The sequence below is a fragment of the Tachyglossus aculeatus genome, chromosome 3 (genome assembly GCF_015852505.1).
Source record: "Tachyglossus aculeatus isolate mTacAcu1 chromosome 3, mTacAcu1.pri, whole genome shotgun sequence".
Lineage (NCBI taxonomy): Eukaryota > Metazoa > Chordata > Mammalia > Monotremata > Tachyglossidae > Tachyglossus > Tachyglossus aculeatus.
In genome coordinates, this window is record NC_052068.1 from 76722423 (window position 1) to 76747273 (window position 24851).

Consider the following 24851-nt stretch of genomic DNA (forward strand, 5'->3'; position numbering starts at 1 on the left):
AACAGTGCTTTGCACATAGTAAGCACTTAATAAATGCCATCATTATTATTATTGTACTTCCCAAGCATTTAGGACAGTGCTCTGCACACAGTAAGCCCTCAATAAATACGGTTTGTACGTATTTATTACTCTATTTTATTTGTACATATTAATTCTATTTATTTTATTTTGCTAATATGTTTTGTTTTGTTGTCCGTCTCCCCCTTCTAGACTATGAGCCCGCTGTTGGGTAGGGGATCGTCTCTATGTGTCGCCAACTTGTACTTCCCAAGCGCTTAGGACAGTGCTCTGCACACCGTAAGTGCTCAATAAATACGGTTTGTACGTGTTTATTACTCTATTTTATTTGTACAGATTTATTCTATTTATTTTGTTAATATGTTTTGTTTTGTTCTCTGTCTCCCCCTTCTAGACTGTGAGCCCACTGTTGGGTAGGGACCGTCTCTATATGTTGCCAACTTGTACTTCCCAAGCGCTTAGGACAGTGCTCTGCACACAGTAAGCGTGCAATAAATACAGTTTGTACGTATTTATTACTCTATTTATTTATTCTATTTGTACAAATTTATTCTATTTATTTTATTTTGTTAATATGTCTTGTTTCATTGTCTGTCTCCCCTTTCTAGACTGTGAGCCCGCTGTTGGGTAGGGACCGTCTCTATATGTTGCCAACTTGTACTTCCCAAGCGCTTAGGACAGTGCTCTGCACACAGTAAGCGCGCAATAAATACAGTTTGTACATATTTATTACTCTATTTATTCTATTTGTACATATTTATTCTATTTATTTTATTTTGTTAATATGTCTTGTTTTACTGTCTGTCTCCTCTTTCTAGACTGTGAGCCCACTGTTGGGTAGGGGCCGTCTCTATATGTCACCAACTTGTACTTCCCAAGCGCTTAGGACAGTGCTCTGCACACAGTAAGCATGCAATAAATACAGTTTGTACGTATTTATTACTCTATTTATTCTATTTGTACATATTTATTCTATTTATTTTATTTTGTTAATATGTCTTGTTTTATTGTCTGTCTCTTTCTAGACTGTGAGCCCACTGTTGGGTAGGGGCCGTCTCTATATGTCACCAACTTGTACTTCCCAAGCGCTTAGGACAGTGCTCTGCACACAGTAAGTGCTCAATAAATATGGTTTGTATGTATTTATTACCCCATTTTATTTGTACATATTTATTCTATTTATTTTATTTTGTTAATATGTTTTGTTTTGTTGTCTGTCTCCCCCTTCTAGACTGTGAGCCCGCTGTTGCGTAGAGGCCATCTCTATACATTGCCAACTTGTACTTCCCAAGCCCTTAGGACAGTGCTCTGCACACAGTAAGCGCTCAATAAATACTTTGTACGCATTTTGTTACTCTATTTATTTCATTTGTACATATTTATTCTATTTATTTTGTTAATATGTTTTGTTTTGTTGTCTGTCTCCCCCTTCTAGACTGTGAGCTCGCTGTTGGGTAGGGGCCGTGTCTATATGTCGCCAACTTGTACTTCCCAAGCGCTTAGGACAGTGCTCTGCACACCGTAAGCACTCAATAAATACGGTTTATACGTGTTTATTACTCTATTTTACTTGTACATATTTATTCTATTTATTTCATTTGGTTTATATGTTTTGTTTTGTTGTCTGTCTCCCCCTTCTAGACTGTGAGCCCACTGTTGGGTAGAGTCCGTCTCTATATGTTGCCAACTTGTACTTCCCAAGCACTTAGGACAGTGCTCTGCACACAGTAAGCGCTCAATAAATACGGTTTGTACGTATTTATTACTCTATTTACTTTATTTGTACATATTTATTCTATTTATTTTATTTTGTTAATATGTTTTGTTTTATTGTCTGTCTCCCCTTTCTAGACTGTGAGCCCGCTGTTGGGTAGAGGCCGTCTCTATATTTTGCCAACTTGTACTTCCCAAGTGCTTAGGACAGTGCTCTGCACACCGTAAGCGCTCAATAAATACGGTTTGTATGTGTTTATTACTCTATCTATTTGTACAGATTTATTCTATTTATTTTGTTAATATGTTTTGTTTTGTTCTCTGTCTTCTCCTTCTAGTCTGTGAGCCCGCTGTTGGGTAGGGACTGTATCTATATGTCGCCAACTTGTACTTCCCAAGAGCTTAGGACAGTGCTCTGCACACCGTAAGCGCTCAATAAATACAGTTTGTACGTATTTATTACTCTATTTTATTTGTACATATTTATTCTATTTATTTCATTTGGTTTATATGTTTTCTTTTGTTGTCTGTCTCCCCCTTCTAGACTGTGAGCCCGCTGTTGGGTAGAGGCCGTCTCTAGATGCTGCCAACTTGTACTTCCCAAGCGCTTGGGACAGTGCTCTGCACACAGTAATTGCTCAAAAAATACGGCTTGCAGGTATTTATTACTCTATTTTATTTGTACAGATTTATTCTATTTATTTTGTTAATATGTTTTGTTTTGTTGTCTGTCTCCCCCTTCTAGACTGTGAGCCTGCTGTTGGGTAGAGGCCGTCTCTATATGCTGCCAACTTGTACTTCCCAAGCTCTTGGGACAGTGCTCTGCACACAGTAAGCGCTCAATAAATACAGTTTGTATATGTTTATTACTCTATTTTATTTGTACAGATTTATTCTATTTATTTTGTTAATATGTTTTGTTTTGTCGTCTGTCTCCTCCTTCTAGTCTGTGAGCCCGTGGTTGGGTAGGGGCCGTCTCTATATGTTGCCTACTTGTACTTCCCAAGCGCTTAGGACAGTGCTCTGCACACCGTAAGCGCTCAATAAATACGGTTTGTACGTGTTTATTACTCTATTTTATTTGTACATATTTATTCTTTTTATTTTATTTGGTTTATATGTTTTGTTTTGTTGTCTGTCTCCCCCTTTCTAGACTGTGAACCCGCTGTTGGGTAGAGGCCGTCTCTAGATGTTGCCAACTTGTACTTCCCAAGCGCTTAGCACAGTGCTCTGCACACAGTAAGCGCTCAATAAATACGATTGATTGACTGATTGATTAATATGTTTTGTTTTGTTCTCCATCTCCCCCTTCTAGACTGTAAGCCCGCTGTTGGGTAGGGGCCGTCTCTATATGTTGCCAACTTGTACTTCCCAAGCGCTTAGAACAGTGCTCTGCATACCGTAAGTGCTCAATAAATACGGTTTGTACGTATTTATTACTCAATTTATTTTATTTGTACAGATTTATTCTGTTTATTTTGTTAATATGTTTTCTTTTGTTGTCTGTCTCCCCCTTCTAGACTGTGAGCCCGCCGTTGGACAGTGCTCTGCACCCCGTCAGCCCTCAATAAATACGATTGAATGAATGAATGAATAAATAAATAAATAAATACGAATGAATGAATGAATAAATACGATTGAATGAATGAATGAATAAATACGATTGAATGAATGAATGAATGAATGAATGAATAAATACGATTGGATGAATGACTTCCCCTTCCCTCCTCTCCCCCTCGTCCCCCTCTCCATCCCCCCATCTTACCTCCTTCCCTTCCCCACAGCACCTGTATATATGTTTGTACATATTTATTACTCTATTCATTTATTTATTTATTTTACTTGTACATATCTATTCTATTTATTTTATTTTGTTAGTAGGTTTGGTTTTGTTCTCTGTCTCCCCCTTTTAGACTGTGAGCCCACTGTTGGGCAGGGACCGCCTCTATATGTTGCCAATTTGTACTTCCCAAGCGCTTAGTCCAGTGCTCTGCACATAGTAAGCGCTCAATAAATACGATTGATGATGATATCTATTCTATTTATTTTATTTTGTTAGTATGTTTGGTTTTGTTCTCTGTCTCCCCCTTTTAGACTGTGAGCTCACTGTTGGGCAGGGACTGTCTCTATATGTTGCCAATTTGTACTTCCCAAGCGCTTAGTACAGTGCTCTGCACACAGTAAGCGCTCAATAAATACGAATGATTGATGATGATGATGATGATGATGATGATGATGATGATGATGATGATGATGATGATGATGATGATGATGATGATGATGATGATGATGATGATGATGATGATGATGATGATGATGATGATGATGATGACTGAATGATTCTAGGGCGGGGGGAAAACCACAAGTCCCAGGGTGCCCCGGGGCGGGGGCGCCTGCGCAGTGCGGACGCGTGTATTCCGTCGGTGAGCCGGCCGCCGCGGAGAACTACAAGTCCCAGGGTGCACCGGGGCGGAGGCGCCTGCGCAGTGCGGACGTGTGTCCTCCGCCGGTGAGCAGGCGGCCGCAGGCGGGGGGGGGAGAACTACAAGTCCCAGGGTGCCCCGGGGCGGTGCGCCTGCGTAGTGCGGACGAGGTCGGTGGCGGCTGCGTTCAGGCGGCGGGGGAAACTACAAGTCCCAGGGTGCCCCGGGCGCTGGGGCGCCTGCGCAGTGCGGCCGAGGGCGGCAGCGGCGGCTGTGTTCTCCGCCGAGGAGCAGGCGGCCAGAGGCGGGGAGGCGTCGCGGCCCGGCCCGGACTTCACAGCTGAGCAGCGGGAGCCGCGGCAGCCCGAGCCCATGATTCCCATATGCCCTGTAGTTTCCTTCACCTATGGTGAGTCTTGAGGCGGTGGGGGGGTAGGCCTCTCACGAAAATAATGATCATTTTCTATTCTAGGAGTCCGTTGTGGGGGAATCTGTTGCCCCCTTGTCCCTCCCCGGCGCTTAGTACAGTGCTGCGCACCCACTAAGCGCTCAGTCAGTACGAATAAATGACCAATTGCCCCCGCCCCCTTGCAGCCTGCGAGGCCGTTGTTGGGTAAGGACCGGCCCTAACTGTCGCCGGCTTGGCCTCTCCCAAGCGCTCAGTACAGTGCCCAGCACACAGCGCCCAGTCAGTATGGATGGACGATATTTGGGAGGCGCTTAGTATGTGCCCAGCACTGTTCTAAGCGCTGGGGGGGGGGGGTGCAAGGTGGTGAGGTTGGCCCCCGTGGGGCCCGCAGGCTTCATTTTCTAGGTGAGGGAGCTGAGGCCTAGAGGAGTGAAGGGGGGGGGGGCGGGAATAACAATAACGGTCGTTTTTGTGAGGCGCCTAGTATGTGCCCAGCACTGTTCTAAGCGCTAGGGGGGGATACAAGGTGGTGAGGTTGCCCCCCGTGGGGCTCCCAGTCTTCAGCCCCATTTTCTAGGTGAGGGAGCTGAGGCCTAGAGAAGTGAAGGGGGGAGGGCGGAAATAATAACGATGGTTTTTGTGAGGCGCTTAGTAGGTGCCCAGCACTGTTCTAAGCGCTGGGGAGGGGGGTACAAGGTGGTGAGGTTGGCCCCTGTGGGGCTCCCAGTCTTCAGCCCCATTTTCTAGGTGAGGGAGCTGAGGCCCAGAGAAGTGATGGGGGGCGGAAATAACAATAACGATGGTTTTTGTGAGGCGCTTAGTATGTGCCCAGCACTGTTCTAAGCGCTAGGGAGGATACAGGGTGGTGAGGTTGGCCCCCGTGGGGCTCCCAGTCTTCAGCCCCATTTTCTAGGTGAGGGAGCTGAGGCCCAGAGAACTGAAGGGGGGAGGAAATAACAATAACGATGGTTTTTGTGAGGCGCTTAGTAGGTGCCCAGCACTGTTCTAAGCGCTAGAGAGGATACAGGGTGGTGAGGTTGGCCCCCGTGGGGCTCCCAGTCTTCTTCCCCATTTTCTAGGTGAGGGAGCTGAGGCCCAGAGAACTGAAGGGGGGAGGAAATAACAATAACGATGGTTTTTGTGAGGCGTTTAGTAGGTGCCCAGCACTGTTCTAAGCGCTGAGGGGGGATACAGGGTGGTGAGGTTGCCCCCCCCCCCCGTGGGGCTCCCAGTCTTCATCCCCATTTTTTAGGTGAGGGAGCTGAGGCCCAGAGAAGTGATGGGGGGCGGAAATAACAATAACGGTGGTTTTTTGTGAGGCGTTTAGTAGGTGCCCAGCACTGTTCTAAGCGCTGAGGGGGGATACAAGGTGGTGAGGTTGTCCGCTCTCCCCCCGTGGGGCTCACAGTCTTCATCCCCATTTTCTAGGTGAGGGATCTGAGGCCCAGAGAAGTGATGGGGGGCGGAAATAACAATAACGGTGGTTTTTGTGGGGCGTTTATTAGGTGCCCAGGACTGTTCTAAGCGCCAGGGAGGGTACAGAGTGATGAGGTTGTCCCCGGGAAAGCGCTGGGTAGGTACAAAGTGATGAGGTGGCCCCCCGTGGGGCCCCCAGTCTTCCTCCCCATTTTCTAGGTGAGGGAACTGAGGCCCGGAGAAGCGAAGGGGATGGCGGAAATAACAATAACGATGGTTTTGGGGAGGCGTTTATTAGGTGCCCAGCACTGTTGTAAGCGCCGGGGAGGATACAAAGTGATGAGGTTGACGCTGGGTAGATGCAAAGTGATGAGGTTGTCCCCCGTGGGGCCCCCAGCCTTCCTCCCCATTTTCTAGGTGAGGAAACTGAGGCCCGGAGAAGTGAATGGGGGGGGGGGGGGCGGAAATAACAATAACGATGGTTTTGGGGAGGCGCTCAGTAGGCGCCCAGCGCTGTTGTGAGCGCTGAGGGGGGTCCACGTGGGGGGCCCAGTCTTCACCCCCGTCTCGCAGTGAGGGTCCCACCCGGCCGTGGGGGAGGCGGGATTGGAACCCAGGACCCGCGAGTGCCGCGTTTCTCACGTTGTGTTGTGTGTGTCTGTGTGTCTCTGTGTGTGTCTCTGTGTGTGTGTGTGTGTGTGTGTGTGTCGGCGTCCTCCGCAGTGCCCAGCCGGCTGGGGGAAGATGCCAAAATGGCGACCGGCAACTACTTTGGATTCACCCACAGCGGGGCGGCGGCGGCGGCGGCTGCGGCCCAGTATAGGTAACGGCGCCTTCCCCTCCTCCTCCTCCTCCTCCTCCTCCTCCTCTTCCTCCTCCTCCCCCTCCTCCCCGTTTTCCTCCTCCTCCTCCTCCTCCTCCTCGCCGTGAGCCCCGCGGGCCGGAGGCGGGATCCCCCCCCCACCCACCCCCCCTCCACTTCCCTAGGCCCGCGAATTAAAATGGCCTCCTGCATTCATTCATTCAGTCCTGCTTACACTGTACTAAGCGCTCGGGGAGTACAAGGTGGCAGCGCGTAGAGGCGGCCCGCCTCGCCCCCTCACTCATCCCGTCACTCACCAAGTCTGCTTGGAGAAGCAGCGTGGCTCAGTGGAAAGAGCCCGGGCTTGGGAGCCAGAGGTCGTGGGTTCGAATTCCGGCTCCGCCGCTTGTCAGCCGTGTGACTGTGGGCAAGTCACTTCTCCGGGCCCTCAGTTCCCTCATCTGTAAAATGGGGATTAAGACTGTGAACCCCGCATGGGACAACCTGATCACTTTGTATCCCCCCCCCCCAGCGCTTAGAATAGTGCTTTGCACATAGTAAGCGAGTCTTTTAGACTGTCTTTTAGGAAGTCTTTTAGACTGTGAGCCCACTGTTGGGTAGGGACTGTCTCTATATGTTGCCAATTTGTACTTCCCAAGCGCTTAGTACAGTGCTCTGCACATAGTAAGCGCTCAATAAGTACGATTGATGATGATGATAGTAAGCGCTTAACAAATGCCAACATTATTATTATTATTGTTATTCTCCCTCATCTGTAAAATGGGGACTAAGACTGTGAGCCCCCCGTGGGACAACCTGATCACCTTGTAACCTCCCCAGCGCTTAGAACAGTGCTTTGCACATAGTAAGCGCTTAATAAGTGCCATTATTATTATTATCCAGTCCTATGGATGACTGGGTGCACAGCACTGGGCGAAGCGCTGGGGAAGGACAAGTCGGTAACGGGTAGAGGCGGGACTTCTAGACTGTGAGCCTGTTGCTGCGTAGCGACCGCCTCTATACGTTGCCCAACTGTGCTTTCCAAGCACCTAGAGAAGCGGCGTGGCTCTGTGGAAATCAGTCAATCAATCAATCAATCGTATTTATTGAGCGCTTACTGTGTGCAGAGCACTGTACTAAGCGCTTGGGAAGTACAAGTCGGCAACACGTAGAGACAGTCCCTACCCAACAGCGGGAAAGAGCACTGGAAGTCAGAGGTCATGGGTTCGAATCCTGACTGCCACATGTCTGCTGTATGACCTTGGGCAAGTCACTTAACAACTTCTATCAATCAATCAATCGTATTTATTGAGCACTTACTATGTGCAGAGCACTGTACTAAGCGCTTGGGAAGTGCAAGTTGGCAACATATAGAGACAGTCCCTCCCCAACAGTGGGCTCACAGTCTAGAAGGGGGAGACAGAGAACAAAACCAAACATATTAACAAAATAAAATAAATAGAATAGGTATGTACAAGTAAAATAAATAGAGTAATAAATATGTACAAACATATATACGTATATACAGGTGCTGTGGGGAAGGGAAGGAGGTAAGACGGGGGGATGGAGAGGGAGACGAGGGGGAGAGGAAGGAAGGGGCTCAGTCTGGGAAGGCCTCTTGGAGGAGGTGAGCTCTCAGCAGGGACTTGAAGGGAGGAAGAGAGCTAGCTTGGCGGATGGGCAGAGGGAGGGCGTTCCAGGCCAGGGGGAGGACATGGGCCGGGGTCGACAGCGGGACAGGCGAGAACGAGATCATCTTTCTAAGACCTTCTATTGCATGTGTTTCCTAGCTCCTAGCAATCCTCCCTTCTAGACTGTGAGCCCACTGTTGGGTAGGGACCATCTCTATATGTTGCCAACTTGTACTTCCCAAGCGCTTAGTACAGTGCTCTGCACACAGCGCTCAAGAAATACGATTGATTGATTCTCTGAGCCTCAGTTACCTCATCTGTAAAATGGGGATTAAGATTGTGAGCCCCACGTGGGACAACTTGATCACCTTGTATCAAGGTGTGTATTTGCACATAGTAAGCGATTAACAAATGCCATCAGTAGTAGTAGTAGTAGTAGTTGTAAAGTACTCTGCACACAGTAAGCGCTCAATACGACTGTGAATGAATGAAAGGGGGAGACAGACAACAAAATAAAACGTGTAGACAGGTGTCAAAATCGTCAGAACAAATAGCATTATAGCTATATGCACATCGTTATTCATTTGTTCAGTCATATTGATTGAGTGCCGACTGTGTGCAGAATACTGGACTAAGCGCTTGGGAAGTTCAAGTCGGCAACAGAGAGATACCGTCCCTACCCAGTAGAAGGGGGAGACAGACAACAAAATAAAACGCGTAGACAGGCGTCAAAACAGTCAGAACAAATAGAATTATAGCTTTATGCACATCATTATTCATTCGTTCAATCGTATTGATTGAGCGCTGACTGGGTGCAGAGCACTGGACTGAGCGCTTGCGAAGTACAAGTTGGCAACATACAAGAGATGATCCCTACCCAGTAACAGGCTCACAGTCTAGAAGGGGAGACAGACAACAAAACCAAACGTGTAAACAGGTGTCAGAACCATCAGAATAAATAGAATTATAGCTATATGCACATCGTTATTCATTCTTTCCATCATATTGATTAAGCGCTGACTGGGTGCAGAGCACCGGACTGAGCGCTTGGGAAGTACAAGTCGGTAACATATAGAGACGGTCCCTACCCAGTAACAGGCTCACAGTCTAGAAGGGGAGACAGACAACAAAACCAAACATGTAAACAGGTGTCAAAACCATCAGAATAAATAGAATTATAGCTATATGTACATCGTTATTCATTCTTTCCATCGTCTTGATTAAGCGCTGGGTGCAGAGCACTGGACTAAGAGCTGGGAAGTACAAGTCAGCAACACGTAGAGATGGTTCCTCCCCAACAGCGGGCTCACAGTCTAGAAGGGGGAGACAGACAACAAAATAAAACATGTAGACAGGTGTCAAAATCGTCAGAACAAATAGAATTATAGCTATATGCGCATCATTCATTCAGTCGTACTAATTGAACACTGACCGTGTGCAGAGCACTGCACTAAGCGCTTGTGAGAGGACAAGTCGGCAACAGATAGAGACGGTCCCTACCCAGTAACGGGCTCGCAGTCTAGGAGGAGACGGACAACAAAACAAAACGTGTAGACAGGTGTCAAAACCATCAGAATAAATAGAATTACAGCTATATGCACATTAGTAACAAAATAGAGTAGTAAATATGTACAAGTAAAATAGAGTAATAAATCTGTATAAACATTCATTCAGTCGTATTGATTGAGCGCTTACTGGGTGCAGAGCACTGGACTAAGCACTTGGGAAGTACAAGTCGGCAACAGAGACGGTCCCTACCCAATAACGGGCCCCCAGTCTAGAAGGGGGAGACAGACAACAAAACAAAACTTGTAGACGGGTCTCAAAACCATCAGAATAAATAGAATCACAGCTATAGGCACATCATTAACAAAATAGAGTAAAAAATATGTTCAAGTAAAATAGAGTAATAAATGTTTACAAACATTCATTCAGTCGTATTGGTTGAGCGCTTACTGGGTGCAGAGCACTGGACTAAGCGCAACAGATAGAGACTGTCCCTCCCCAACAACAGGCTCACAGTCTAGATGGGGGAGACAGACAACAAAACAAAACATGTAGACAGGTGACAAAACATGTAGACAGGGAGGGAGGCCAGGCTGGCCGGGCCCTCCCAACTCTTTCCCTGCCTCCTCGCCCCCACTTCCCCTCCACCCGACCCCCAAAGTCAGGGGGGTTGGGGGACGCTCACTCATTCGCTATTTGTTGCCAACTTGTACTTCCCAAGCGCCCAGTACAGTGCTCTGCACGCAGTAAGCGCCATCCTACTGAGTGCAGTGCGGAGCAGTGGACTAATAATGCCAAATTTCAGAGAGGCTAGGGTATTTAAATGTAATTGTGTTATGGAACTGCAAACTCTAGTCCTGCTAGGATGCAAGCTTGAAATTTGTAAGTCAGGCCTGGCTAAATTTATTTGGCTCTTGAAGTCACCTATCCGTTGCATCTGACCACGGCCAGGCATTTATAATCTCATCCTCTAGCCTGTGAGCTCGTTGTGGGCCGGGAATGTGTTTGATGTTGTACTCTCCCTGGTGCTTAGTACAATGCTTTGCACACAGTAAGTGCTTAATAAATATGATTATTAACAATAATGATGATGATAAAATCCCATTCAGGTCTGTTTCTCCCCTCCTCGCCCTTGGCTATCACCCTTGCCACTGGAAAAACACACTGGCTAAATTTATTTATTTCTTGAAGTCACCTATCTGTTGCATCTGACCACAGTCAGGCATTTATAATCTCATCCGCTAGACTGTGAGCTCGTTGTAGGCTGGGAATGTGTTTGATGTTGTACTCTCCCAGGTGCTTAGTACAATGCTTTGCACACCGTAAGTGCTCAGTAAATATGATTATTAACAATAATGACGATGGTAAAATCCCATTCAGGTCTGTTTCTCCCCTCCTCGCCCTTGGCTATCACCCTTGCCACTAGAAAAACACACTGGCTAAATTTATTTATTTCTTGAAGTCACCTATCTGTTGCATCTGACCACAGTCAGGCATTTATAATCTCATCCGCTAGACTGTGAGCTCGTTGTAGGCCGGGAATGTGTTTGATGTTGTACTCTCCCAGGTGCTTAGTACAATGCTTTGCACACCGTAAGTGCTCAGTAAATATGATTATTAACAATAATGACGATGGTAAAATCCCATTCAGGTCTGTTTCTCCGCTCCTCGCCCTTGGCTATCACCCCTGCCACTGGAAAAACACGCTGTGCCAGCAGAGGGAAGAAGAAAGGCACCTGAATCTCTTGCTGGTCTGAGAGCAGACACTTTCTATCCCTCCCTTCTCCCCAGTGGAATTATCTAAAGTATTTCCTTATCTCAATCTCCCCATCCTCCTCCTTTCCTCCCAAGGGTCTAGGGAGTACAGTTAGATGTTCAAAAATGGGATTTTGAACATTTATGAATATTTTTTAAACTTCTAAAGAATTGATATGAGAATCCAAGGTCCTGTGGCATTTTTCACTAGTCTTGCCACAGGAGTATCTTTAAGACCCAAGGAACATTTGTTGATGACTATGTATGAAATTGTTGTGCCAAAAATAAACTTCAGTGGACTTTATCACCTTAGAGTTTTACCACCAGTAAAAGTGAGGGTAAGAGAAATAGGCACTAAAATTTTTTTGGCTTGTCATAGAGTGAAAAATTCTCAGAAAGCAGTCAGGTGTGGCTTGCTGAAACCATTCAGTGTTTTGTGATTTTTTTTTCACGGATGGAATTTTTCTGAAGACTTCTGAAAACATCACACTGCTTTTTTAGTGTTCCGTAATCCCATGGCACTCACTAATTTTTTATTTGTGCTTTTTTCTGTTAGTGGTCGGTTGTACCCATGCCGACTGCCTTGAAGGGAACTCCAGCCCTGTCCCTAGCATCCCCTCACCCTAGCCCCTGCTGTCTCTGTCTTTTAATGTTTTTAAAGCAGTGTGGTCTAGTGGAAAGATCGTGGACCTGTGAGTCAAAGGACCTCTAATCCTGGCTGTGCCATTTGCCTACTGTGACCTTGAGCAAGTCACGTTGGTGTACCTCAGTTTCTTCATCTGTAAAAGGGAGATGAAATACCCACTCTCCTTTCCACGTAGACTCTGAGCTACATGTGGGATGGAATACGTCTGATCCAGTTGTCTTTTCCCCAGCACTTAGCACAGTGCAAATGCTCAGCAAATGCAATGACGATTGCCACTGCTGCTGAGTATAGCTGGGATTTGTGATTTCACCTGCTTCGCCAGGGTTTCTATAGTCTGCCGCAAATATTGAGGGATTGTTGAACTCCAAAAGTAATACCAGAGCAGGACCTTAAATCAACTTTGGATTCACTGCATCCTGCATTGTAGAAAGTTGGGAGAGACCCATTTACCCGAGTCATTGGCATGGTTCACCAGAATTTAACTTGTCCGGGGGGCTCTTGGAGGCCCCCAAAACCAGAAGTTTTTTGCGGGGGAGGTGGGTTGGGGCCAAGGACCCAACCATCCGTCGGTGCCCTCTGTTCTCTCTGCCACTTCCATGAGGCATCGTAGCAAGAGAGTTGGAAATGGAGTGCAGCTACTTGGAGGTCCTGAGGAGCCCGTTTTACTTCTCGATTAACAACACTCCATTGAGCCCTGGGTGGCAGTTTCGGTCTAGCCCTTGCTGGACAAAGAGGCAACATGTAATGACTTCTAGTTTTGCTGCCCATTCTTGTGCCTGCCACAAAAGCAAGGCAGGGGTAGCTTCGTGGGCCTTAGAACTGCTGCAGCATCCCCATCAACACCAGTACTGAGTACTTACTGTAAGTGGAGCAAGGTGCTAGTTACTAGGGGATTATGAAGGAGAGGTAAAAACAATCTCTAAGTACTGAGCACTTGGGAGAGTACAGTAGAAATAGACTTGGGCCCACCCCTTGAGTAGCTTACAGTCTATCAGGGGAGATGGACTAACGTAAATTACAGGTAGGGGGAAGTAATAGAGCTTGTAAAATATGGATTTGTTACACAGAGGGATTGTAAGTACTTGAGTGCTTAGGTGGTGAGAAATTGCTGGTGGGAAAGATAAGCTGGGGAGATTAGAAATACATTGGGGAAGGCCTAGAGGAGATGTAATTTCCGAGGGGCTTTGAAGGTGGGGATTGCTGAAGGGGAAGGGCAAGAGGTTGGTGGAGGGAGAGGTAGCGGTGAATTTAGCAGTTTGAGAGGAATGAAGGTGATAACCTGGAGTTTCGTCAGAGAACCGTGGATCATTAGGAGGATGAGAGTTTCAGAGAGGAGTGGCAAGAGGTGGGCAAAATAACATTTTAAGAAGTTGATCCAGGCAGCTGAGTGAAGCATGTGGTAAAGAGAAACTGGAAGCAGACAATTTCGAAGGGCAGACGACTTTCCCGTCACTGGACAGCACCACCATCCTCGCTGTCTCACAAGCCTGTATATCATCCTTGTCCCCATCCTTGATTCATCTCTCACTCAACCCACATATTCAGTCTGTCACCAAACCCACCGTTCTATCTTCACGACACTGCTCAAATCTACCCAGTCCTCTCCATCCAAACGGCTGTCGCGCTGCTCCGAGTACTTAGCGTATCCCACCCTAGCTATGGCATGTGCCCCCTTGTTGACTTCCCTGCCTCCTGTCTCTCCTCACTCCAACCCATACTTCACTCTGCTGTCCGAATCATTTTTCTAAAAAAAACCGTTCAGTCCATGTCTGCCCACTCCAGGAATCTCCAGTTCTTGCCCATCCACATCTTTGTCAAACAAAGGTACTTACCATTGGCTTTAAAACAATCACTTTGTTCCCTCCTGTCTTACCTTGCTGATTTCCTAGTACAACCCAGCACGTTCACTTGGCTCCCCTAACACCAGCCTACTCATTGGACCTAAGTCTGTTCTATCTCTCCACTGACTTCTCTCCCGTGTCCTGCCTCTAGCCTGGAAGTCCCTCCCGCTTCATACCTGACAGGTGGTCATTCTCCCCTCCCTCAAAGCCTTATTAAAAGCACATTTCCTTCAAGAGGCCTTCCCAACTAAGCCTCCATTTCCCCTTCTGCCTCGCCTTTGCACTTGGATTTGTACCCTTTATTCACTTCACCGTCAGTACTTAGGTACCTATCCATAACTTATTTTAATGTCTGTCTTCCCCCTCTAGACTGTAAGCTCCTCATGGGTAGGGAATGAGTCTACCAACTCTGTTATATTGTACTCTCCCATGCACTTAGTACAGTAAGCACTCATTAAATACCATTGATCAATTAATGGATCGGGGTGGGGGAGTTGGCTGGAAATAGGTGATGTAATGACTTTAACCTGAGAATCTACCTCTTCACTGCCCTTAGGTGCTACTCTGGCCCATCCGAAGGCCAGTTTCAGAAAACATTATAATAATAATTATGGTTGGTATTTAAGCGCTTACTATGTGCTAGACGCTGTACGAAGCACTGGTGCGGTTACAAGCAAATTGAATTGGACGCAGTCCTTGTCCAACATGGACTCCCTACCCCCTTCCCGCTCTGTTTCTTTTTGTCCCCTTCACTGTCTTTTTCTTCCGACCCCCCTCCCTTCTCTATTTCTTTCTGCCCCACTCGCGCTCTCTGCTTCTTTCACAGTCGCAATCCCCATTTTACAGATGAGGGAACTGAGGCACAGTGAAGTGACTTGCCCATGGCCACACAGCAGGCAGTTGGCGGAGCCAGGATTAGAACCCATGACCTTCTGACTCCCAAGCTCGTACTCTATCCACTAGGCCATGCTGCTTCTTATGAGACCTTCCTTCTACTTTTGGGATGGTGTGAATTGTTCTCTACCCCCATTCAGTTTCATAGGGAGAATTTTAATTACATTTTTTCATCAGAAGGTTTCATTTTTGAAGCAGTGTATTAATAATGTATTTTTAGTATTCCAGCTTATGTCTAAGAATGTTCTCCATTTGCATGCCTATAAATACCATTAATATTAGAGATTGCCTATGGGAAAAAGATCAGATCCTAGATCGTGTTGTATCCCAAGGGAGAAATTACATGGTTTGTATAAGTGTAGTTTAAAAAAATGAGTTGAAAGTATAACTTGAGTTGGCCAAAAGAAGGATTTTCAAATCTTGCTATCATTTGCCTGTCTCGTACAGAATACAGTGGACATCCTTGTTTCTAGAAAGTTTTAATCCTGAAGGATCCTGAAAGTATTTAACAATGTTGTCGATCAATGGTATTTGAGTGCTTACTATGTGCAGAGCACTGTACTGAGCACTTGGGAGAGTACAATACAACAGAATTAGATACATTCACTGCCCATAGTGAGCTTGCAATTTAGAGGGATGTATGTATTTGTACGTACAAAAATACATGTACATAAATATGTACAGAAGGAAGATGTACCTGATTCTTATTGTCCAATGCTGAAATTAAACCATCTCTGGAAGGAAGGCAGCAACTGTTTACCAACAAGGAATTTCTGTATAATAGAGTTAAGCCATTTAATCCTATTCTGTTCTAGTTTTTGTTCATTGGAGCCGTGAAAAATATTTCAGCGGTATTAGTTTTGGAACTAACCCCAGTCAGTTCATTCATTCAGTCGTATTTATTGAGCACTTACCGTGTTCAGAGCACTGTAGTAGCTGCTTGGAAAGTACAGTTCAGCAGCAAATAGAGACAAGTTTTGGAGTTGGTTCCTCAAGTTTCAGACAGGGGTGGAGTTTTCATATTCTTTGGCACATGTAAACAGAAAAGTGTTCATAAGAACCTTTCAAAGTGATGCTCTTGAAAACCATTTTCGGGGGAAAAAAATTTCTGTTAATAGCAAGTCCAGTGTCATTGGCTGCCATTAATCACAGCATGTTTTATTTATCAGATGCTAATGTCTTTTTTAAAATCTGTCCTCTTGATAAAAAAAGTCAGTAGATTTACGTTTCTTGTGCCCATAAATTCATTCAGTTGTACTTCTTGAGTGCTTACTGTGCGCAAAACACTGTACTAAGCACTTATAAATGCCACTAAATAGAAGAATTGTAGAGACACCATACATCACATTGTAGATATGTAGAGAGTCCTAAATCTCTGCCTCAAGTATATCTGTTCTTGCCTGGACGCTGCTTTATCAATCAATGGTATTTATTGAGTGTTTACTATGTGCAGAGCACTGTACTGAGCGCTTGGCAGAGTACAGTATGATGAATTCAGGACCCTGAGGCAGTGTTGGCCACACTGGCTCTGAAGCTTTGCAACTGCTTTGATATTAGCGGTGGGGTTTTTGAAGAATGTACACATTTTGCAGCCCCCTGCAGAAGTGCCCAGCCAAAAACCTCTCACCCATGACAAGAAGCCCTGCGGGACTGCTTTGTCTCCTCACTCCTTTTCTCGGGAACCAGGTGCTGACCACTCCTCATTTTAAAGGTGAAACAGTGATGTTTTGGCAATTTTAAAAAATCTGAACTCTTGAATGCAAATACTCCACCCTGTAAAATCTGAACTTGGGGAGCAGAAGCAACTTGTTCTAGAGAGATAAGTACGGAGGCACGCCCCTGCTGTGGCCCTCTCCTCTCTCCCATCAATCAGTGGTATTTACTGAGCACTTACTGAGTGTAGAGTGTCTGAGAAAGTACTATATAATGGAATTGCTAGATGCGATCCCTGCTCACAAGGAGTGTACAGTCTACAGGGGGAAGACGGGCATTAAAATAAATTGCGGTTGGTTAGGGGAAATAAGAGAGGACGAGTAAATGTCCAAATACTGACTGCTTAAGGGGTACACAGCCAAGTGCCTAAACATAAAGGGGAGGGCAGGTAGGGGAAATGACTTAGGGAAGGCCTCTTGGAGGAGTTGTAATTTTTAGGAGGGTTTTAAACATGTGGAACGCCTCACTCCTCTTCCCTCCCTCCTCGTCTTTCTGCTTGTAAAACTCTTGCGCTTATGATGATAAACTTAGGTAGGTCCCAGGTTTAGTTAAATTTGGCCATCCTAGTTTTGACACTATTCTGCAAACAAATGTTAGGCTTGGGGATTTGTTAGGAAGGAATTTGTTAGAAAAGGCTAATGATTGAAAAGTCCATGGATGCCTAGCTTCTTTAACAGAACGACTTAGTCACATGTTGTTTCTAACTCTGTAGGGCCAGGCTCATGCCAACATTCAGTTATTCATTTAAATCCAATCTAGGGAAATAATACAATCGGAAGGAGGTGGGAGGGAGGGAGAGAGAGAGTGTATGCATGTGTGTATTTTGGGAGTGACTTTCCTAGCTTTCCCAATTGCATACTGATGAAATACTTGAGGTTCTGATTTTTTAAATTCTCACAAATCCTCATTTAAATTACAAGCCTGTAATTTGTAATAGGAGCACTTGCCCTAAAAATGCTACTTTTTACCAGCTTGTATATTTTGTCCTTTTTAATGGCTTTTATTATTGCTTGAAAAGTGTATATTAAAAGTTTGATGTGTCCTAGCAAGGGTCCTATGATAGGAAGTAATCCTAACCACAGTAAGGGCTATGTGATGCTTGCAATGGCTGAAATACCTGTCTGATTTTTACCATGAGAGAGAGAGAGAGGCTGTACTACTCTTCCTTTCTGCATTTTCTCTTCCTGTCTTTCTTGTAACAACCATCCCCTTCCCTTTGAGCTTGATGTCTTCTTTCGCCCTATTTCTTCATCTCCGTTTACCCAGACCATCCTCATTTGTCCTTCTCTCTGTCTTGTATTACTCTTCCTCTAATTTCTCACACCAAGCCTTCTTGGTGCCTTTCCCTCCATCTTTCATGGTTCCCCTTGTATTTACTTTCTTTTCCCTGTATTCCTTTGTTCTTTCCATTGTTCCTTTCTCCTAATTCACTTGCAGGCTTTCTCTTCCCCCTGTACCTTTCACTTTCCTTTGCCCACTTTTTCTGCTCCTTTTCTTGTCACTTTTTTTCCTTTCTCAGCTGTTATTCTTCCCTTTTCCTCTTTTCTTTCCCTCTCCCCACTCTTCCCCTTCTATAGTTACTCTTTCCTCCTTCGTCTCCCTTGTCTCAAGCTTCCTATTTCTCTCACTCAGAATCTCTCCCCTTTCTTTCCCTTCTCCCCATATTCTCTGCCAGGAGCATGTCTGCCAACTCGTATTGTATTTCTGCTTGTAATCGAGTGTTTGGGAGAGTATAATGTGGCAGAGTTGGTAGACCTATTACCTGCCCTCAGGGAATTTAGAAGGAGCAAGCACTTAGTACAGTACCCTGCGCACAGTAAGTGCTCAGTAAATTCCGTTGATTGATTCTCTGACGGCCTGGAAAGTAGAGTGGGGAGGGAGTCCCTGCACAGTGAAGGCCCTTTGCTTTATTCTCCTGGAAGCCTTGATGTTGAGGTGACTCACCAGGCTACGCATACAGGGCTTCAGACACCCCTCCCTCCCGCCCCCCATTCATATGGCACGGCAAGACGTCCTTAGAGAAGGCCAGTGAATCAGAAGTCAGAGTGACACAGCTTTCCATGGCTTCCCCTACACCCAGTATTGTGTTTTTTAGTTCTATATTTTTAAAAATTAAATCTATAAGCATCTAGATTAATGCATACTCTTTATTTTGCCATCGATTTAGGAAATTTAGGCTTTCCAGGCAGACTCGCTAAATGCCGTACGAAGGCACGGTTGGCTACTCCTTTATTAATTTAAGTTCATTTGAAGGGCTAATCTTTTTAAATGCCATCATCTTAAACCCTCAAGGCAGTAACAATAATTGTGGTTCTTAAGGGCGTACTCTGTGCCATCATCTCAAACACTCAAGCCAGTAACAATAATTATGGTTCTTAAGGGCTTACTCTGTGTCAAGGACTGGGCTAAGCAGTGCAGTTAGTACAGTCAGATCGGACATGACCTTGCTCCATATGCAGCTCACAAACTAAGGTGGGGAAGGAGAACATGCACTTCATCTCCGTTTTACAGATGAGGAAATGGAGACCCAGAGAAATCAAGTGACTTACTCATGGTGATCCAGTAGGTAAATGGGGAAGCTGAGATTTGAGCCTGTGTCTCCTGACCCACCATCCTGTGCTCTTTTCACTAGGTCACACTGAGACACACAGATATAATAATAATAATAATAGTAGTATTTTAGCACTTACTCTGTCCCAAATACTGTACTAAGCCCTGGGGTAGGGACAAGACATTCAGGTTGAACCCAGTCCTTGTCCCACATGGAGCTGACAATGGGAGGAGAACAGGTAGTGGATCCCCCTTTTACAGGTGAAGAAAATGAGGCACAGAGAAGTTGAATTACCTAGTCAGTGGAGCTGGGATTAGAATCCAGGGCTCCTGACTCTTAGGTCGTGCTGTTTCTCATGGTGACCTTTTCTCCTAAAAATATGATTAGCACTTGGATTGAATGTAGCTTCTGCATGTAGCACCTAAAACAATTTCCATTATAATAACCCCCAGAGTAAGTTCTTTCACAACTTCTCTCATTCCTTGGTGGTATGAAAGGGGCTGATTTTCTCAATCATGTTTCTACACCCCACAGTACTTTTGTGTACATCTTCATACTTTGTGGCTTTCCCTATCTGTAATTTATTTTAATGTTTGTCTCCCCGTCTAGACTGAAAGTTCTTGTGGGTAGGATATCTCAACTCTACTATATTCTCCCAATCGTCTAGTATAACGCTCGGTGCGTAGCATACCAGTCTAGCCTTCTGGCACCCCATTCTCTGGCTATCTTGCCCCTTACCTCCTAGTTATGAAGCCCCAAATAACTTCCAAGACCCTGCCTTCCTGTGCTTTTTGTTATTGATAATTATAAGTGCTTACTATGTGCCACAAAGCTGTGCTAACTGCTGGGGTAGATGAGAGATAATTAGATTGAACACAGTCCAGGTCTCTCACAGGGCTCAGTCTTAAAAGGAGCAGAATCATGGGGCCTGGAGCAGTAATCCTGGAGGGAGAAGAGGAGCTTAGATAGTGGAAAAAATATGAGGGAAGAGCCTAATCCATTCGCTTCTCCCACGATCCTCAAAATGCCACAGCCTTCAGCAACGTTTGAATCAGCAGTATTTGACTGCCTGCTTTGTGCTTCTAGACTATGATCCCGCTGTTGGGTAGGGACTGTCTCCATATGTTGCCAACTTGTACTTCCCAAGCGCTTAGTACAGTGCTCTGCACACAGTAAGCGCTCAATAAATACGATTGAATGAATGTGGAGCACTGTATTGAGCACTTAGGAGAATATGATGAAAAGGCATTGTGTCTGTCCTCAGCCTTACAGTCTGAGACAAAATAATTTTCAGGAGAAAGGAAGAGATTAGCGATATGGATTTGCAGTTATGTAAGTGCGTAGGTAAATTTGTAAAATTACCTGTAGAAAACGTCTTTGGGTGGCCGTGAATACATCAGTGCCAACATGGTACAGAAGTGGTAGTTGGCAGAAAATGACCTAGTGGGAAGAAAAATTCATCAGGGAAGGCCAACCGGAGGACATGGACTTTCAAGATGTGAGTTTATGATCTGTATTTCCAGGCAAGAGGAAAGGCATAAATAAAGTGTCAGAGGTGGGAGCGTAGACCAGTGAGAAGATTTGCTTGGGAGATGCCTAGCCAAAATCATTCAGGACAGGTGGTAATTTTTTTTTTTTAAAGAACTTTTAGTTTCCCCCACTGAAGATTCTAGACTATGATCCCGTCTTGTAGACTGTGAGCCCGTTGTGGGGTAGGGACCTCTCTATACGTTGCCCATTTGTACTTCCCAAGGGCTCAGTAAATGCGATTGAATGAGTATCTGGAGAGTGGGACTAAAATGCATGCTGCCCCAAATTTGTAGACTGCCAGCTCCATGAGATGCTGGGACTGTGCCCAATCTGATTATCGTGTATCTAACCCAGTGCTTGGCACACCGTAGGCACATAACAAATATTACAGTTGTTATAATTATCAGAGATGTTCAATTTTGTAGACATTTTAATTCTGCTAAAAACAGTGTAGGACATAAAAGGTCCTTAACGGTGCTTAGCAATAATCAAAAGTACTTAATTCCAACTCAGGTAAGGGTAATTACTTTGTCTTGTGGGCCACTTAGCATGCTAGTTTGCCCGGGAAGAGTAAGGTGGGAGCTTGAACCACAGAAGTGAAGTCACATTTGTCTGGGGCATTTGGTTACAGCTCACGAGCTGGATTGAATCACTTGGCGGACCACATTTTGCCCGCCAAATGCTTCAAATGGATTAGGTTTCTCTCTGGACCTAGAACCATTCCCCCTTCACTTTGTTTACCAGGTTATATCCCAAGCTAAGATAGCTGTCATCTGATGATTCCTCAGGTATCATTGAAAGAATGGTGTTCTCAGTTCGGTTGGTATTTCCAATCAAACTTCTTCAGTCCAAGGATTTCGTAGAGACTAGCTAATGAATGAAGTTCCTTATTCTCTTTTTCAGGTATTAATGAGGGATTTTTTTAAAAAAGTAAGATTAAATAACACGAGTTAGATGGGCAGTTTTGTAAACGATCCACAAAGGTGAAGAACAGGTTTCTTAATGAGGTGGTGGAAATTTACTGGCTTTAGAAATGGCACTCTGTTAGTTTTATGAGGTTATTATTTGCTCGGTGTATAGATCCTCCTACCTTTCTCAAAGGATTTCATATGTTCATCATTGTACATAAATGCACCTGCAGTGCAATTTTAAAACTATTATGTTTCTAAATTGATGTGTATTTTAATGTATTTGAGGGGGGGAAGTCTTAACAAAAAGAACAAACAGGAAGGAGAGTGTAGGATGTTGAAGGTCATTCCAAGCTAGGCCAACCAATACCACCCATCATCATCATCATCAGTCATATTTATTGAGCGCTTACTATGTGCAGATTACTGTACTAAGCGCTTGGGAAGTACAAATTGGCAACATATAGAGACAGTCCCTACCCAACAGTGGGCTCACAGTCTAAAAGGTGGAATGTTGACTAGTTATCCAAGCATCCCGCAGTGTCTTAACTCTTCAGTTAAGGTTAGAAAAGCACTTTAGATTGCACAAAACACTAAAAATTATTTGGTCTTAGAGATGCATGAATCTCAGTTTCGATGTTGGATTACCAGTTCCTTTACGGTCTGTATTTTCGGTGAGATATTTTCATAAAGTCAGAGGACTAGCTCCTCGCCCTGCTTTCTTACCCCACTAAGATGGTCAGAAGGCAAAATTCCTAAACATTTCAATGGAAGCACAGCAGTCTTGCTTCATATCTCCTTCACCAAAATCAGTTAAAAGCATTTGTACACACTGCACGCGTGAAACCAAAAGTTGCTTTTAGCTCTGAAGTTAGAGAAATACAGTCAGGGTGGGAAGGAGGTTGAGTTGACGTTTTGAAGCAAGTAGAGAAATGAATGGCCTCACATTGAGCAGGGATTATAGAGATGAAAGTTCTTCAACCAAAAATTGTCGAGGACTAATGATGCCAGTCCTCTATAAGACGAGGGAAAAGGGGAGATAAAGCACGGGCCTGGGAATCAGAAGGCTTGGGTTGCAGTGCTGGTTCTGCCACTTATCTGCCATGTGACCTTGGACAAGTCACTTCTCTGTGCCTCAGTTACCTCATCGGTAAAATGGGGAATCAGACTGGGAGCACTCACTACAGTGCCTGACACATAGGGAGTGGAAAAGGGGATTATCGAGACATCATCTGTGAATTAATATGATGAAGTATGGGGGCCAGTTTTGAGCTGATTCTAAATTGAACCAGAAGTTAGATGCGAATTCTGAATTCTAGAGTGGGAAAGAAGTGATGTTTTCAAAGTTAATAGAGTTGTACTTTGAAAAAGTGATTGATAGAGTAGCAAAACTTTGAGGTGAATTAATACTTTTATAGATGCATATAGATTCATGTGTATCAAGCACTGTTTAATATTTTGTGTTTTAAAATTAAATCTATACAGAAGTATTCTCCCGGAAAATCAGGGTAGAGTCGTATCAACTCAAGGGTCCCCTACTTGGTTATTTATTCAACAATTTTATTTATGTGTGCATTCAATTATTTATTGATACAGTAAAGTATTAGTTTCGTTGGCAGGGAATGTCTCGTGCTTTTTATGCACTTTCCCAAACTCTTAATACCATGGATGGCACTCGGTTGATGCTAAAAATTACCAATACTATTATTATAATTCATTCATAGTGACAACTATGGTATTTAAGTTTGTGCCAGGCACTGTACTAAAACCCTGGGGTAGATACAAGATAATCAGCTTGGGCACTGTCCCTGTCCCACATAGGGCTCACATTCTAAGTAAGGTGGAGGACAGGTGGTAAATCCCCATTTTACAAATGAGGAAACGGACAGAGAAGTTAAATAACTTGCCCAGAGTCACACAGTAGAAAAGTGGTAGAGCTGAGATTAGAACCCAGATCCTGTGACTTTCAAACCCGTGCTCTTTCCACTCGGCCACACTGCGTCTCCATTGCCATTATTATTACTACTACTACTACTAATAATAATGATGGCATTTATTAGCGCTTACTATGTGCAAAGCACTATTCTAAGCACTGGGGAGGTTACAAGGTGATCAGGGTGTCCCACGGGGGGCTCACAGTCTTAATCCCCATTTTACAGATGAGGTAACTGAGGCACAGAGAAGGTAACTGAGTTGCCTGAAGTCACACAGCTGACAACTGGCGGAGCCGGGATTTGAACCCCTGACCTCTGACTCCAAAGCCCGGGCTCTTTACACTGAGCCACGCTGCTTTCCCCACCTTCCATACTACTTCCATGCCACCTGTCATATCGAAAAAGAAATCATTTATCAGTCAGTCACTGGTATTATTTGAGCAATTACTGGTTTTGATTGATTAGTTTACCATCTAAAGTAAATATATATTTGGAAGTTTGGTCGGGAAAACAAGGCTGATTATTCTTGTGATGCCCATTATAATAGTCATTCGTCATAAAACAGATGAGTAAATATATATTTTGAAGTTTGGTTGGGAAAACAAGGCTGATTATTCTTGTGATGCTCCTTATAATAGTCCTTCGTCATAAAACAGATGAGTCTCAGTCCACTGATGAAGACTTAAGGACCCAGGTCCCGCACTAAGCAGCCGATTATAGGGCTAGTGATTTTTCACAGCACCGCGCATGTTCTCTCATCCTTGCCAGTTGTGTTTCCGCTGGCTGCAGCAGTGGGTGTTACACACAAATAGAGGTGTGGTGCATTACAAGGTGCCCACAGTGATATCTTTGCATACGGGACCTGTTCATAGCCAGAGCTACTACAGCAGAGTACCCATGCTGTAGCCCACTGTTGGATAGGGACTGTCTCTATCTGTTGCCAATTTGTACTTCCCAAGCGCTTAGTACAGTGCTCTGCACATAGTAAGTGCTCAATAAATACGATTGATGATGATGATAACACCAGTAGAAGACCAGTAGGCTGTTACCAGGAGAAGTACCTTGAGAGCCAATGTGGTCTTCACTGCCCACACCACCGGCCATTTTCAGGATTCCTGCTGAACTTGTCCACAGCTCGAGACTCCCTGCGTGGTCTTTCGG

At 44.9% G+C, this 24851-nt stretch overlaps 1 protein-coding gene across 1 annotated transcript in view; it reads left to right on the forward strand.

Moving 5' to 3' along the window:
- Window positions 1-4443: 4443 nt before the first annotated feature.
- ZFR (zinc finger RNA binding protein) overlaps window positions 4444-24851 on the forward strand; it is a 72596-nt gene continuing 52188 nt past the window's right edge. Inside the window, exons 1-2 of the mRNA XM_038744429.1 lie at window positions 4444-4563; window positions 6703-6802. Coding sequence (XP_038600357.1) covers window positions 4527-4563; window positions 6703-6802 — 137 coding nt within the window. The 5' untranslated portion in view covers window positions 4444-4526. The remainder of the gene's footprint in view (window positions 4564-6702; window positions 6803-24851) is intronic.